The 16,548-nt window shown below is 39.9% G+C and overlaps 1 protein-coding gene across 3 annotated transcripts in view; it reads right to left on the reverse strand.

The window, feature by feature from the left end:
* Ric1 (RIC1 homolog, RAB6A GEF complex partner 1) overlaps positions 1–14,126 on the reverse strand; it is an 89,358-nt gene extending 75,232 nt beyond the window's left edge. For all 3 annotated transcript variants that reach the window (XM_055614117.1, XM_055614116.1, XM_055614115.1), the window contains exons 1-2: positions 13,795–14,126; positions 2,820–2,927 (exon numbers count right to left, since the gene is read on the reverse strand). In XM_055614117.1, the coding sequence (XP_055470092.1) occupies positions 2,820–2,927; positions 13,795–13,938 (252 nt within the window). In that variant the 5' untranslated portion in view covers positions 13,939–14,126. The remainder of the gene's footprint in view (positions 1–2,819; positions 2,928–13,794) is intronic.
* Between the last annotated feature and the right edge of the window lie 2,422 nt (positions 14,127–16,548).

Genomic DNA, 16,548 nt, shown 5'->3' on the forward strand with positions numbered 1-16,548 from the left:
CAACAATCGATCCTTAGCCTCCCAAGTGCTGGGATTATAGGTGTGTGATCCAATGAACAGTAAAGTTTCTCTTTTGCACAACTAAAAAAAAAAAAAAAATTACAAAAACTTTTCTTTGCATTTCTATCAAGGTTGTAAGAATGCTATTTGGACTGTGATATGAACGCAGAAAATTAATTTCCTGCTAATTCCATGTGGGATATAGATTTTTCTTTTCTGACTTTTGAAAGCATAAGTATTAAAAGCAGTCTGACACTACTTATGACTCAAACAATTTTACTAGTTATCACTGAAGTTACTGCACAACGTACCAGTTTCCTAGATGAAGCCTGTTTACTTTACAGTGTTAGCCTGAATGCAATGTTTATCTGTATGAGAAGCTACTTTCCATGCTAGGAATATAAGTCAGTGACAGAGTGACTGGCACGTGTGTTGCCCTAGGCTTAATCCCAGCACACACAAAAACAGCTGTTTCCCAAAGCCATTCAGTGACTATCAATTAGCAGAAGGTGGCTCTCTAAGTTGAGAAAAATGTTAATTTTAGTCAAAAGCTAAAAAGTTTTCTAACAAACCTTCACCACCATTAAGGCCTCGTGTAAGACTAGTAAAGACATTCAGCTCTTATCTTTGAGAAAAACCCAAAACAATCATGGGCTTTAAAAGTCTGAATTTCACATGCCTCGTTATCTATTCAACTATGTTCTTTTCTGCTTTATATGTTATGTTTGCTTTCAATTAATGTCCATCTTAGTGGAGACTACTTCATTTTGTACTAAATTAATAGTTTCTCAAATTCTTTAATCATTTTATGAATCTAGAGATATTCTACACAGGCTAAGCATACAGAGCAATTTTCAGCTTTTTTACACTCAGCATTGGCCCTTCAAATAAACTGTAACAGAGCTTCAAATAACTGTAACAAATTCTGTAAATTACTACAGAATATGGTAATTCATCAGGAATTGAGCAATTGGGGCTGCAGAGATGGCTCAGTGGTTAAGGGCACTTGTTACTCTTGCAGAGCCCAGGTTCCACTCGTAGTGCTACATCATGGCTCACAACTACCGGTAGCTCCAGTTCCAGGGAATCCAATGACTATTCCTGACCTCCACTGGCACCAGGCAATACATGGCACATAGACAAAACACTATATACGTAAAAAAATAAAACACATATTTAAACAATAGAGCAATTTTACTTTGAATATACTTTCTTTTTTTTCTCACTTTAGCACACACATTTTTAAAATAATGTAGCTTTTTTTAAATAATTAATTTATTTTTTATATTAATCACAGGTTATTTACTTTGTATCCTAGCCGTAGCCCCCTTCCTCATTCCTTCCCAATCCCACCCTTCCTCCCTCATCTTCTCCACGCCCCTTTCAAAGTGAATATACTTTCAAGATCTGAAATAATAAAGTGGTTTTTTTTTTTCCTAATTTTTCTATTAGTTTCAATGAGTTACAACTATGATGAGTATTTAGTCTGGTAATAATACATATTCTGTATTCTTTTAGAATTAACTATAGAAAAACTCACTTTATTTTTTTACTTCATTCAACAATAAAAAAATCTAGACATGAATGTATTAATTTAATGACATAATTTTTTCTTCTGTTCTTTTGATATAAGTATGTAGTAGTAATAAATAATATTTATAATAGGAATGACATAAAATATCACAGTATGTGTAGCACTTGATATGCAATATAGCTATAACAATCTATAGTGTGCTGCACAAGAAAACATCGAGAACATCACACATGTTGTCAGCGCTACTCAAATCTGTTGTCAGACAATACATAAATAAGTGAGCGGTTTTGTGTTCCAAAAAAACATTATTTATGGACACTGAAATGTATATATATGTGTGTGTATGTGCGTACATACATATGTATTCCTATATATGTACATATATATACATTTTTAAGCAAAACAGAATATTGTATTTTGATTTGCTTTGCTCATTTAAATCTGTACAATCTATGTGTAATTTATAGATTATATACAACAGGATTTGTTATGTGGCTGTGAAGTCGATAGCTCTGCTACAAGAAGTACAGAACTACTTAGTGCTTTTGGCATTCTGGAACATTTTCAAATGGCAGCCCAGTGAACAAGATTTAGCACAGACTAGAAAGAGACTGGAAACAAGCAGACAGATGAGCTAATATAATAGTTAAGAGAACAGTAAGTGTACAGGTGCACAGTGGTATAATTCAGTGGCTGAGCACTTGCCAGCATGCACAAGACTCCAGTTTGATCTCCATGATGGAGGGGCAGGTACAGGAAATGAAATCTAAGTTCTGACTTATTTTCTTAATTCTCCAACATACATTGTCTGTGGGCTAGGGGACGGGGTGGCTCAAAAGATTACAAAGAGTGGGACACAAATGTTGGTCTGAGATGTCAGAATGGAGTAGAGTTAAAAACGAAGATGCAGTGGCTGCAAGAGGGAAGTAGGATAGCACAGGCCCACAGAGACCAGCACAGCCTTTTATCTCAGAATTCTGATAGTGTGTGTGTGAAGGGCTGAAATGAGATCAAATCAGAGAGCAGCACAGCTTTGTATCTCAGAAGATACTGTGTGTGAGGGGCTGAAACGAGATCATATCAGTGGCCAGCACAGCTTTATACCACAAAAGATACTACGTGTGCCAAGGTCTGAAATGAAATCATATTGGAAACCAGTATAGCTTTATATCACAAGAGATACTTCGTGTATGAAGGACTAAAGTGAAATCATATTGGAAATCTCAGTTAAATGCAACTTTATAATTTCTTAAGCAAATAATAATAATTTGAAAGATATACTTACTGACACGGCTATCATGGTACTATCTGGCCTCCATTCTGCTTGTTTGTAAGATCCAAACTGAGTGGATGATTTAGCCGGCTCCTTATATGTTACAATTAACACACTAGGCTGGAAGAAAATAGGTATATTTTATTTTAGGAGCATATCATAGAAACACATATAAGCAAAATGTAAACATTACTTATCGAATACACTAGAAATATTTTAAGCTGTTACATAATCTAATATCAGATCATCCACCTTCAATAATTCATGCAAGTTAACAAAGAAAAGCAAGCTGCTTTTTCTTTCATATCATATACTGATTATGATAAACTGAACCAATAATTAGTAAGTTTTCAAAATAGAACCATGCCCAGATATGTTCATAGGTGAATTAAGCCAAATATTTAATGAAGAAATTATATCATTTCTCTATAACCTTCCCTAAGACAGAGGTGACAGCGGGTAAAAGATAATTCCTAATTCATTTTGTGAGTCTAACATTATCCTACCAAAACCAGACAAAACTACTATATGAAAACCAAAACCAACAGATCAAAATCTCTCAAGAACTTAGATGTAAAATCTCTGAACAAAGTATTACCAAATTAAATCTAACAAGGACCCATGTGCCAGGACCAAGTGGACTATGTCCCAGGCATTCAAGGCTGGCCTTAACATTCAAAAGCCAATTAAAGAGACTAAGGAAGAAAAAAAAATAATGACATCAATAAAGGCCAAAAAAAAAAAAAAAAAAAAAAAAAAAAGCATTTTAACAGGTGTAACATTCATTCAGAGAACTCCAACTTGCTAATAACCAGCTACAAAAATACCACACCTATGGTTATACTCAGTAATGAGAAACTCCAAGCTTTCTCACCTGAGGAACAGGCAAGGATGCATTCACTACTATTCAAGAAAGTACCACAATTCCTAACAAAGGCCATAAGACAAAGAAAGAAAATAAAGGTACACATATTGGGAAGGGAGACAGTAAACTGTCTTTATTCACAGATAACAGTGGCATGTGCAAAGTTTGAAAGAACCAACAGCAAATTCTGAAATAAATAAGCAGTGATAGCAAGGTTACAAGACAAAATATTAATACACAAGAGTTGATCATTTTCATATATTCCAATAATAAAAAGTATGAGTTATAATAAAAACCATGTTTCTATTTATACTGCATTATCCCAAATGAAACATTTAGTGTTATGAATCTAATAGAATTATGTACATAAGAAATATTTCCAAAATACTAATGAAAGATATCAAATAAGCAAATGGTCCATATTAAAGGACAGAAGAGGTCAATACTGTGAGGATAGCGATTCTTCTTAGTTTGATCTACAGAGTCAATGTGATCCGAGCTCAAATGCCCCCAGGAGCTATTTGGGGAATGCCAACAAATTAACTCTAAGCTTTAGATGAAGAGTTTCAAAACAAAGAGTGGTGACGAATGTTGGAGTGTTAATGCTAAGTTAAAGCTATCACTATAATAATACAGTAAACAGGCAGAAAAAAATAGACAAATTGAGCAAAGAAACAGAACAAAGAGCCTAGAAACAGACTCACATAGTCAACTGATCCTTGTCGAAAAGCAAAGGACAATAAAGGGCTACAATAAATAGAAATTGATTAGCAAAAGTTCATCAAGATGCATACCTTCCACAATTCTCAAGAATTCAAAATAAATCAAAATCATATGTGTAAAGTGTAAAATTCCTGGAATATAACATAATAAAAAACCTTGATGACCTCAGACACAGCAATGACTTCCTCCAAAAGTGCAATATCTAGAGCAAATGATTCATAATTCATTAAAATAAAAAACTGTTCTGTGAGAATGCTATCAAGAGAATGAGGACAGAGAGCACAGAATGAAGAAATTTTGTAAATACCTAATAAAGAGCTGCTATAGAAAATACACAAACTTAAAATTCATTGAAGATCAACAATCCCCAGGCAAGAGATACAAATGGAAAACAGTCTTTCCACAAGATAGTCAACAACATTCTTTGCTGTTGAAAATTCAAAGCCATACAGCCAATTTACACAACTTGTACTGCCTTACACAACCAAACACACTAATCATATAAGGTAGCATGTACTCATTACTTATCCAAGTGAGCTAAAAAAGTATTCACACAAAAGACAGTTTAAAAACCTGACTGTGGTGGCCCCTAGCTTAGGAGGCTGAGGCAAGAGGTCACAAATTTTCAGCCAGCCTGGGTTACAGTGAGCTTGAGACTAGCTTAGGCTACACAGTAAGAAAGGCCCTGTTTAAAAATGGCAGCAATAACAAAAGTAGAACACAAACATAATAGTACCTTCATCAGTATTGCCAAAACTTCAAAGTAACCATGATATCCCTTCAGTAATCGATTAACTACAGCAGATTCAGACATGAAGACATGAAAAGCATGGAGAAGTCTTAAATGCATTATTGCTGGAAAAGGTAAATCCTACACAGTTGCAATTATACGACACTTGGAAAAAGACAGGCAGGAGATTTTTTTGTTTTTGTTATTTTAAAAAAGGGATCGTCAGGGCTGGAAGAAGAAAATGAGTAGGTAGAGCACTGAGGATTACTTACTGCAGCATACATGTTAAAGTCTGGGTTATAAATGTCCCCCAAAGACCCATGTATTTTAGGCTTGGTTCACGGAACCTGGTGCTGTTGATAGGTAGAACATTTAGAAAAGGGGTTCCCAAGAAATGAAATTAGGAACATGCCCTTGAAAAAGGCACTGGGAGACTGGTCCCTCCTCTCTGCCCCTTCTTCCCCTTCTGGGCTGCCATGAGGGGAGTGGCTTCCTCTGCCATGTATTCTCATCATGTGCTATTTCTCTACAGACCACAAAGCAACAAGCCTTCTGACCATGGCCTGAAACTTCTAAAACGGTGACTCTTTAAGCATCATCTCAGATATTTTGGAGCAGTAACAAAAAGCTGACTAACACATACTAGAATGTTACACATTTCTCAAAACCCACAGAATACAGGGTGCCAAGAGGGAGCCCTAAGTCCTATAATTATCACCAGTCGGTGTGGGGTCAATGGTTGTAGCAAATACACCTCATGTGAGAGATGCTGATAGGAAGGGGAATCGTTGGGGGAGGAGCAGGCTATACATGAGCATTCTCTGTTCTTGCTACTCAATTTTGTTGAAAACCTAAATCTGCTTTAAAAAATAGGTTCATTTTTAAAAATAAAAGCACAAAGATTTCAGTCAATACCTACCAAAGGTTAACAAGGTGTGACATAATAAAAACTAGATCAAAATTCTAATTTTATAAAGTATATAGCCTACTCTGGAAAAACAGAATATATGTAAATGGTAATCCAGGGAGACAGTGTAGTACACAAACAAATTGTGAGCAAAAACTAAACAGCGCTTCAGTTTCTCAACTATTTTCATATTCCTATCATCCTTGGTAGTATGACGGCTCCAGGTAATAAAATAATGGAAAACACAGCCAAGAAAGACTTCAATGGAACATTTTAAAGAATCTGGGTACGTAGTACCCAAAGAAGGACCATCAACCAAAGTTCAAGGGGCACCCAAGACTACAGAGAAATGGCCGGACTTATGCATTGATTATAGGAAATTTTTTTAAAAAGTAATGTTTAAGCAAAAGAGCTATACAACATAGAACTAGCTTCCAGAGGATCTCAGATACAACAATGATTTTTCAGCCTTTTGTACTATATATAACAAATATTTTTGGTTATTTGTGGTTTCTAAATACTTTCTAATCACATAAGATTCATAGACAGAACACTGGCCAAATAATAATAAATTGTAGTGATAGTCTAAAAGTAAAGCAATGATTAAATAAAAGTGAGGTTTAGGTGACAGCCTGCACTATTAAAAACAGAAAAGTAAAAAATACATAAAAATTCTTTACCATGAAATGACTTCAGGTAATGGCAAAAATTTCTAATGAAACCAACTTTCTTTTAAACAAGAAAAATCTAAGAAATAATATTGCAAAGCCAAAAAGCAAGCTAATGTGGGCAAAACTCAGAAAGTAGCCTTCCTTGAAAGGTAGTAATTATCCTGCCTCAACCTCTTAAGTAGCCAGAATTTATAGGCTTGTCCTGTGTTCAAGGCTCCCTGGCTAGTATGAAGTGAGACGGTTCTGCTGCCTAAAAAGCTTTAAATTTAGTTTTAAAAATGAAGCATTATGTGCAAAATTTACAGTACAAAGCAGAAGCCCGAGGAAGAAATACAATACAGAAAATCCTAAAGATTCCACAACTAAAAAATACACAAAGTTAGTAAGGTTACAAGATACAAAAGGTTATAAAAACTATTATGTTTCTATACACCAAAATCAAACTGAAAACGAACATAAGAAAGCAATCCTATTTATATACAGCATCCAGAAGGAAAATAGTATATAAATTTAACCAGATGACAATGAGCATGACACAAATGGAAAGATATCGTATGTTCATGGATGATGAATTGATACTGTTTAATGTACAAACTATCAATAACAATCTCTATTAAAATTCCAACAATATTTTCAGAGAAATTTACTAAACAATCTTAAAATTCATACAGAACACAAAAAACTAAATAGTCAAAGCAATCAAGAGAAAAAGAAAGCTTCATTCATACTACCTGGTTTCAAAGTATGGTCCTATCCTCGGATAAAAGCAGGGCACAGCAGTGATCAACGGACAGAGAATCCCTACAAACCATGCCCCCCTCCCACCTCCTTACACAGTCACCTCATCTTTGACAAACACTCTAAAACAGCCTTTTTTCAACAGATGGTGCCAGGAAAACTAGATATCCAAACAGAAAAGAATAAAACACTCATAAACAAAGGTCAACTAAGGGCAAAGTAGAGACTTACTTAAATTAAACATGGTCTGAAACAGCCAATTTCCTGATAAAAATGGAGGCAAAACTCTTTGATATGGTCTTGGTAACAAGTTTTGGATGGCACCAAAAGCAAAGAAACAAAACAAAAATAAACAGTGGGACTACATGAATCTAAAAAGCTACCAACCAGCAAGGGAAACACTCGATGAAATGAAAAGACAACCTATGCAAAGGGAGAAAATACAAGAAACTGAAGCAATCCATAAAGTTAACAGCAAAAAGAAAAACAATTTAAATCAGCAATGGACCTGAGCAGACTTTTTTTTTTTTTTTTTCCGCAAAGATATCAAAACAGCCAGTAGGCCAGTAGGTACCCAGCATTGCTAATTAGCAGGGAAATGCCCATGAAAGCCGGAAGGTAGTGCCCCATACCTGTTAGTATGGTTTTCATCATGAAGTCATACAATGTTGGTGAGACTGTAATTGGTAAAACTATTATAGAAAACCATGTGGGGTATTCTTTACAATTTTTTAAAAGAAACCATACAGTTTTGTAATCCCATTTCTTTAGTACTTATCTGTGTGTGCACTCGTGACCCCCATCTCCCAGAAGTGGTACTACCCCAAACATGTACAAAAAAGGAACTGAAATCAGTATTTTAAAAGTTATCTGCATGCCCATATTCAGAACAGCATTACTCAAAATCACCATACTGTGGAAACAACCCAAGCGATTGTCAACAGATGAACTGATAAAGGAAATGTGCATATACAATGGGCTATTATTCAGTATTAAAAAAAGAGAAATCCTGACATTTCATACAACATGTATGAACTTTTAATGAAATAATGTTAAATAAAGTAAGACAGACACAGAATGGCATATACTGCATAAGCTACTACACATGTAGAATCTCAAGAAATAAAAGTCATAGAAACCAAGAGTATAACAGAGATTTCCAGATGTTGGAGTGGGGGAAATGAGGTGATCTGGGTCAAATACAAATACATACTTATAAGACTATTCAATTTCTGTGACTTAATATAGAGTTTAGTGACTACAGAGAATAGTATTACATACTTGAAATTTGCTCAGAAACAGACTTTTAAATTCATTATTATGTAATAGTAATGTATGTGTTGGGGGCATGTATGTGCTACATGGGACAGAGGCCCAAGAGATGTTTTATGTGTATGAGTGTGTGTTTTCATGTATTTATACACACCAAACAGGAACCCTGTACCCATGGAGACCAAAAGAAGGCATCAGATTCTCCAAAACTGGAGTTCTACAAGTTGCCAGCCAGCGTGTGAGCTGAACCTGGGTCCTCTCCAAGAGCAGTAAGTGCTCTTAACCACCGAGTCTCAGCAGCCTCAGGTAGATCCTAAGTGTCTTCATCACACGTGAAGGAACTATGTGAGATGGTGGCCATGCTTATTAGCGTGAATATAACTATCACTGTACAGGAATATAAAAATTTTATCATACATCACAGTTTTACAATTTTTGTCATATATTCTTCAATAAAGCTAGAAGGAAAATAATCCAAAACAGTACTTCATCAACAAATAAACATTTCTGGTTATGATAGGTTTAAGATGAGTCATGGAAAAAGATGGAAGCTAAAGGACAGGTAGTATGCTAATAGGCAGAGATGAGGCAAGAGAGCATTCCAGGACAGGAGTGTCTCTGATAGCAAACTAAGGAGTTTGAACTTTACTCTTTAAAAGTGAACCCTAGAAGATTTGCAGACATATGAAATTATAAGGAAGGTCTCTGGAGGCAGTCACAGAATAGAGTCGAAAGGGTGAAATGGGAATGTTAGAAAAAAGCAGATAAAAATTAAATAGCCTTCCTGAGGAAGTGTAGCTAATTATATCCTTACACCTTGGTTCTTATGACATCTACCTTATTGTGTTTTCCACGTACACATTAACAGGACTTTTTCATTATTAGCACACATTAACAGGAATGCAAGTTTCTGTTCAGGGTTACTTAAATACATTATTTATAAGACAGTGATGATTTCCCAAGTTCAGCTTTTTATTAGCAACCTATAACTCAAAAGCCTTTCAACTCTGAGTGTGATGGTGAGTTCCAGGTCAGCCAGTGATACACAGTGAAACTATCTCAAATAAGTAACATAATAAAAAAGGCTGTCATGCATCATATTAACACACATCACTGGGCAAAATGTTTTCTATGTATAATAAAGTTCTTTATCACTTTCATGTACTGTCTATGCTATCCTTTACAATTAGTATTCAAAAACGCTTCTGAAAGAAATATAAATATTTGATATCAGTGACCTGAAACTTGAGATGAGTATGTATTTAATTCAGAATGAAAACATCCTAAATATTTTAAGGTTCACATATACACACTTTCATAGTTAAGAAGTCTATTAAGGAATAGCCATGGGCCCCGTTATACTACAAAATGAAGTTCATCTCGCACAATACTTATTTTAAGGAGCGCCTTCATCCTCCAAGCTGAATCCTTCTACAATACTCTTGACAGAAATACATGATCCCATCAATAAAGGCCTACCTCTACCACCTCACCCTAACATATACACTATATCTTTCTTTTCTTTTCTTTTTCTCTTCCCTCTTCCTTCCTCTCAATCCAACTTCCTTCCTTTCATTGATAAGGTGTTACTCTAGCCCAGGCTGATCTAGACTTGCCTAGGTAGCCCAGGCTGGCCTCAAATTCACAGCAATATCCCTGCCTCATCCTCCCAATCTCAAGTGCTGGGATTATAGAGGTGAGTCACCAACCCATGTTGTAACTCTTTTTAAAACATCCACTTAGGGCTTCAAAAAATTTAGCTAATACTGTTCTAGACTTCAGTAGGTTTTCAGAATTATTTAGTTTTGTTTAGTTTTGTTTAGTTAGTTGTGCATGTGTGGATGTGGAAACACACATGCCACAGCACAAGCATGAAGGCGAGAACAGCCCGCAGGAGTCTGTCCTCTCCTTTTACTGGTCGTCAGGGCTGGCAGCACCTTTCCCGCTGAGCCATTTATTTAGACTTGCTGGCCCCTGGACTAATTTTTAGAACTCTGAATTAGAATCACAATGTCAAAATGGCAAACCTCTACTAACATGTCACACTGAAAACCAAGCAATAAGCCCAGTTTGCTGATGAAATGTGCTTCTTTAATTATCAAAACCAAAGTGAGTATCTATAGAATTGTTTGTTCATAAGCAAGTCCAAACAGCACTAACATGCGTCTTTCAAATTTGGCCAGAAAATTAGTCTGAACAGATATGACTCTAAAACACTGGAATTCCAAATAGCAACTTAGTACACGATAATGGTAACTGTAATAGGTCTATAAAAGCTTCTCATAGAACGTACTGTTATTTTTTAGAGATTTTAGTTTAATATTCCCATAGTCTCATGGGCAACCAAAATTTCATACACAAAAACTTTTTTGGACATTCTAACAACCAGCTGAGTCTAAACATACATGTCTTCCACAAAGCTGGTTTTCTCTTTTTAAACTAAATTTTTCTATGTAGGATTACTTTATTGAGTCCTTATAAAATTTCAAACAAACAAAATCTACTTATTCTCTATTCTCTTCGGAGTCTCTCTTCCTGCCTTCAAATGTCCTAAAGTAGCTTTTGAACACTTCAACTTTGGAACTTTACTACAACCTTCCTTAGATAGACAGACAGACAGACCCACCGACCAACATCCTCATCCATATTCTCAGCGAAGACATTTTAAATCAATTCATTCTAAATTATGGGTGTAACTGGTATAGTCTCTTTGATTTACCTAGAGATATTTTTGCTTTTAACATTTTGTAACCTAGACTTATTTTAACATACATTGTGTCGTAAAGTTTAGAAATGAGAAAATTAAAAAGAATATTTTCATAGGATACATCCCAAGAAGAGACGGCTTGGCAGGCAGAGACCAGCATGTCTTCCCCCTCACCTAGCCACAGACCTTAGAATATTCTCATTTAAGCCTGATTTTCTAAGCAATAAAACTTGTGCTCAGAGTTTCAGTTTAACTGTCATGTAAACCTAGAGTGTCCTGAAGCCTCACTAAGGTAGTCCAGAAATTTATTTCACTTCATGCTCCTAAACCACCCATATATTCCCCCAAATCTAACTTTTGGAAAGTTTTGAATTTCCCTGTGTGTGATACATTGGTTTGTTTGTATGCAAAATTCTATGTTTTCCACACCAGAGGTAAGTAGTAACCAAAGTACTTTTGTGAAATGCAGGTGTGTATAGAATGGGAGTTTAAAAATGAGTAATTTTAAATTCCCTAATACTGCATTCAACCCCAAATCCAAACAGATTTTATTAACATTGCAAATGTCCCTAAGACAACGGAGACACATTTTAATGTTCCTCTTGGGAGGTGGGGAAATATAGGGAAGCTTACAGGCTTCTAGCCTATCCTGCTAAATTTAACATAAATCAGATTTGTACCGTTAGAGGTTAAAAAAAAAAAAAAGGTAAAATGTTTGGTTTTACAAAGTGTTACATTCAAATGAAACTACTAAATTTAGAAAACAATGTAAAGTTCATGTTCTAATTATGCTTTCCAAATCAACTGTTAACATTAAATAAAAGTTGTTCAACTGCCACATATGTTGAAGACAAATCTCATTTAGGTACCAAACTATATACAACGCATACATTTAAAAACCCAATTAATCAGAGAAAGGAGTATCATATTGCTGATGCTGTAGCTGTTTAGTAGCCCGCTGTTTTCTGATACCTTTCTGAAAATTAGGTCAGCCAAAACTTAGTGACAGTCTCATTTACAGCCTGACCATGGAATAGTAAAATAGAAACCAAAATTATGTAAACTCTAGCATCAGTATTACCACAGCTGTGTGTGAGGACAATCAAGGGCATTATTGGCATTGCAATGGTAACAAGCAGAGATCTAAACCAAATCAAAACCAGTGTTGCAATTATCTAGCAAGGGCAAGGTCAACAAACCTCCGATCTCTTCAAGGAGCCCACCACTCCGCCTTCGATTAGTGCTGTCTTTCTGAATGGGGAAAGGGCAATTTCAGACTCAGAATTCTGTGCTTTTTAGACAGATCTCGTGCAAGCAGCAATGGCCGAACAGGGCTATCCCACTCCCCGCTTACTTTCCAAGTTAATTCTCTTATCTACTCCGAACTCAAGACCCAGGAGGAAAAAGCCAGGACTCAAAGCAAAGAATTCTGCCCCCCAAGCTCTCTCCAAGCCTTATTATTTCCAGGTGCGGCGCTGACAAATGTGAGTTCCTGGGCTCTTTACCATCCCAGCAGTTCTCCGGAGTCCAGGAGCAGCCAAGAAAAAGTCCGTGATGTATGGAGGAGACCGAGCTGAGTTACCAGACCTCTGCACTCCAAAGCAACAGCTCTTAAGTTTTTAGGAATCAGGACTGTAAATTGCGACCCTGGGTAAAGACCAACAGGCTTTCCGGAACTCCACAAAACAACGACCTTTAAAAGCAGGGGGGAGCTGGGGGCGCCACAGCTGCCAGAGTGCTGGGGGACGTTCCAACAGACTGGCCCGTCGGCACCCGGGGCAGAAAGGCATGCAAGTCTGGGCTCGGCCAGGGAGCTCCGGGCCTGGCGCGCGGCTGTGGGCGCCACGCGGGGACTGGGTGCTGTGGAGACTCTGCCCGCGCGTGGCTCCAAGCCGAGGGCGAGAGGGGCTGAGGGCAGGGGGTCGCTCCGGGGAAGTCGCGAAGGGACCGGAGTCCCTCGGAGGGAGTCGGGACCGGGCTGGGGTCGTTCGGGGGAAGTCGGGACCCGGTCGGGGTCGCTCGGGAGAAGCCGGGACCCGGCCGGGGTCGTTCGGGGGAAGTCGGGACCGGGCTGGGGTCGCTCGGGAGAAGTCGGGACCCGGCCGGGGTCATTCGGGGGAAGTCGGGACTGGACCGGGTCCGCTCGGAGGAAGTCGGGACGGGCCCGGGGTCGCTCGGGGGAAATCAGGACGGTTCCGGGATCGCTCGGGGTTCGTCGGGACCGGACGGTGGTCGTTCGGAGGGAGTCAGGACGGGACCAGGGTCGCTCGGGAAGAGTCGGGACTAGATCCAGGCCTCTCGGGAGAAGTCGGGACCGGACAGGGGCCGCTCGGGGAGGGGGGTGGGGGGAGCCGGGACGGCGGCGCCTACTTACTCGGCTGTACCAGATGCTAAGGCGGGCCGGGGCCAGCACGGCGAAGAACGCTCTCCGCGGGTCGGACTGGACGTGGAGCGGCGCCTCGGCCGGGCTCCGCGGCGCGCAGAGCAGCCTCTTGGGCCAGCCGCTCAGGAAATACATGGTCCGCGCGCGGCCCCGACAGCCCCCCGGCGGCCCCGGCCGCGTCGGTCACGCTCGGCGGCCCCGGGCCAGGTTCCCACCTCCCACACCGCCACCGGCCGAGTCGGCGGCGGCGACGGCGGCAACTCGGGGCATCTGCCCGGGGGCCGGGCCGGGCCGGGCCGACGCGATGCTGCGCGACGCAGTCTCGGGCGCTGACGGGCCGAGGGTGGGGGAGGCGGGCGGCCAGTGGGGCCCGCGGCGGGAGGAGCCGAGGCCGGCCCGCCCCGCTCGCCGCTCGCGTCAGCACGCCGCACGGCGCGGGCAGGCTCCCGAGGCTCCGCCCGGCCGGTCCCCTCGGGCCGCCGCGCGTCACCGCGCAGGCCGCTGGGGCCGGGCGCCGAGCGCCCCGTGCGTCCCGCCGGCGACCTGGAGCGTGCAACCGGGGCCCGGTGACGGCCGGAGCGCCTGGGCGGCCCGGCCGCCTTCCACTTCCCCTCGACTGGGGCGACCTCCGGGGCGGCGGGGGGGGAGGACCGAGCGGGGCCTCCGTGCTCACGTGACACCGGGGCCGAGCCTGGCGCTGGGTCTCTGCGACTCCGAGGCTGGGGTTCGGGTCTGTAGCGAGAGGTTCTTTCTGTGCGCCGCGGTTTGGAAGTGAGAGCTGGTGATGCCCTGCCCTGACAGAGCTTACCTTCCAGGCAAGATCAGTGTTCGGCCACTAGACCGCGTAGCCAAAAAGTGCTTTAGTCTAGTCTTCAGGAGTTCGAAATCTAGTAATTCAGTTTGCATCCATCTGCCAGTCTACCTGTTATTAATGCTAGACGAAGGCATGATGGTGCCTTTTGCACCCCCAGTAAACTGTTCTGGAAAAGAAATGGGCTTAGTTTTTGAGTAGGGCCAGACTGGAGATACTGTATCGGGGTGTTGAATTTTGGGGGGGGTGCTTAAATTTTGGACCTGGAACCTTAAAAAAAAAACCAGCTACTTTTTTTTTTTTTTTTTTTTTTTAAGCAGTTGACCTTATAGCTTCTTGAGTGGGCGTGCATGAAGGAACGATTGGAAGTGAAGTTAGGGGAAAGGGTGCTTGTCATGTTTACCTTTTATTTCTCCTGGTTACCTTTTTCAAACAGTTATCCAAGGCTTAAAAGTAACAGCATTAACAGCAAACAAGGAAAGAAAATAACAATCCGGATTTTATAACAAGCAATGTAATTAATTTTCTATAATTGTTCTAACACTGCTACTTTTTGTAGGAATTGACTAAAGAAATGCCTTTTGTGCCCAGCCAGTCTCCTACAACCTCCTTCCCGGTGTGTCTCACCATGCACCCCGACCCAACACAGCTTGCCTGGAATGTTGTAAGCAGAGCAGACCTAGAAAGTGTTTTTCAGATGAAAGTGTGGATGAAATCTTGATCCTCTGAGTTACACCGTTGGATAAATAAAGAGGTCCAGAGAGGTCTGCCTTGCCAATATAAAATTGTAGAAGAACTTGATTGTCTAGTACTTTTTAGACATAGTTGTACACGTGGCAGAGAGGAAATAAAAATGTGTGGCAATTCCATTGAGAATGCTTGCTCCACCTGTACTTCAGATGGCACAGTGTTCCTGTGCCTCACCAGGGTATCTTTCTGTAATCTTGAGAAATCTTCGTTATTTCTAACTAATTTTTAATTGCTCTTAGCTTTGACCTTACTTGCCAGCTTCCAATTGTATTCTCCTGCTGTGATCTTTTGTAGCAGCTAAGGTTTACAAAATAATTTTAAGGGGGTGATTTGATTTAATTCCACAGAAAAATGGCAAGGCAGATAATGTTGCTGTATCATTGCTATTCGTGAATGTGTCTAAGGTCAAATGGCCTGAGAAGGTCTTTACACCAGATTGAGGTGAACTGGGATAGTGGCCTGAGCATAGACAGGAGGAGGAGACTATCTGGGCCTTTGTCCCTTTGGAGTGGTGAGGTAAGCTATCTCACTCAAAAACTCCTTAAGTGTGACAGAAACGTTATAGAATGAACTGTCAAAGATCATGTTTTAATGTTGTAAAGTATACTAACAATTCCAGTGCTCAAGTCTTCTCTCCCTAGTTCTTTCTCCCAACATCACCGCTCTGAAGCTCTCTGGACTACTTTGAGCTCAAGTAAACCGATAAAAGTTAATAGGTACATACTTGATTCTATCAGACTTAAGTTTTTTATTACAGGAATACTCTTGATAAGGATACACGGAAACAAGTACATCTGTAAACTGTGTGTTGGAGGATAATTTGGTACAATTTCTATAAAGAATAGTGATATTATATGGTGTGTGTGTATGGAGAAAGACAGACACTCAGAACCTACTGTTTCCTATAATTATTTTCTAAAGAAGCCTACAGAGTTTTAGCCTTAAAATATATATACCGCATAAGCCAGGCATGATGGATGCCTATTGTGTTGGCTATTCTTGGTTGACCCCTTGACTACATCTGGAATTAACTAAAGCCTAAGCCGCTAGATACACATGTGAGGGATTTTTTTCTTAAAATTAAATAATTTGATATGGGAAGATGCACTTCTCATCTGGATCTTCTGAGGTGGGAGGTCCACCTTTAATCTGGGCCACACCTTCTGCTGGCAGCCTATGTACAG

Source organism: Psammomys obesus, unplaced genomic scaffold (genome assembly GCF_907164565.1).
Source record: "Psammomys obesus unplaced genomic scaffold, mPsaObe1.curated_primary_1811, whole genome shotgun sequence".
NCBI classification, from domain to species: domain Eukaryota; kingdom Metazoa; phylum Chordata; class Mammalia; order Rodentia; family Muridae; genus Psammomys; species Psammomys obesus.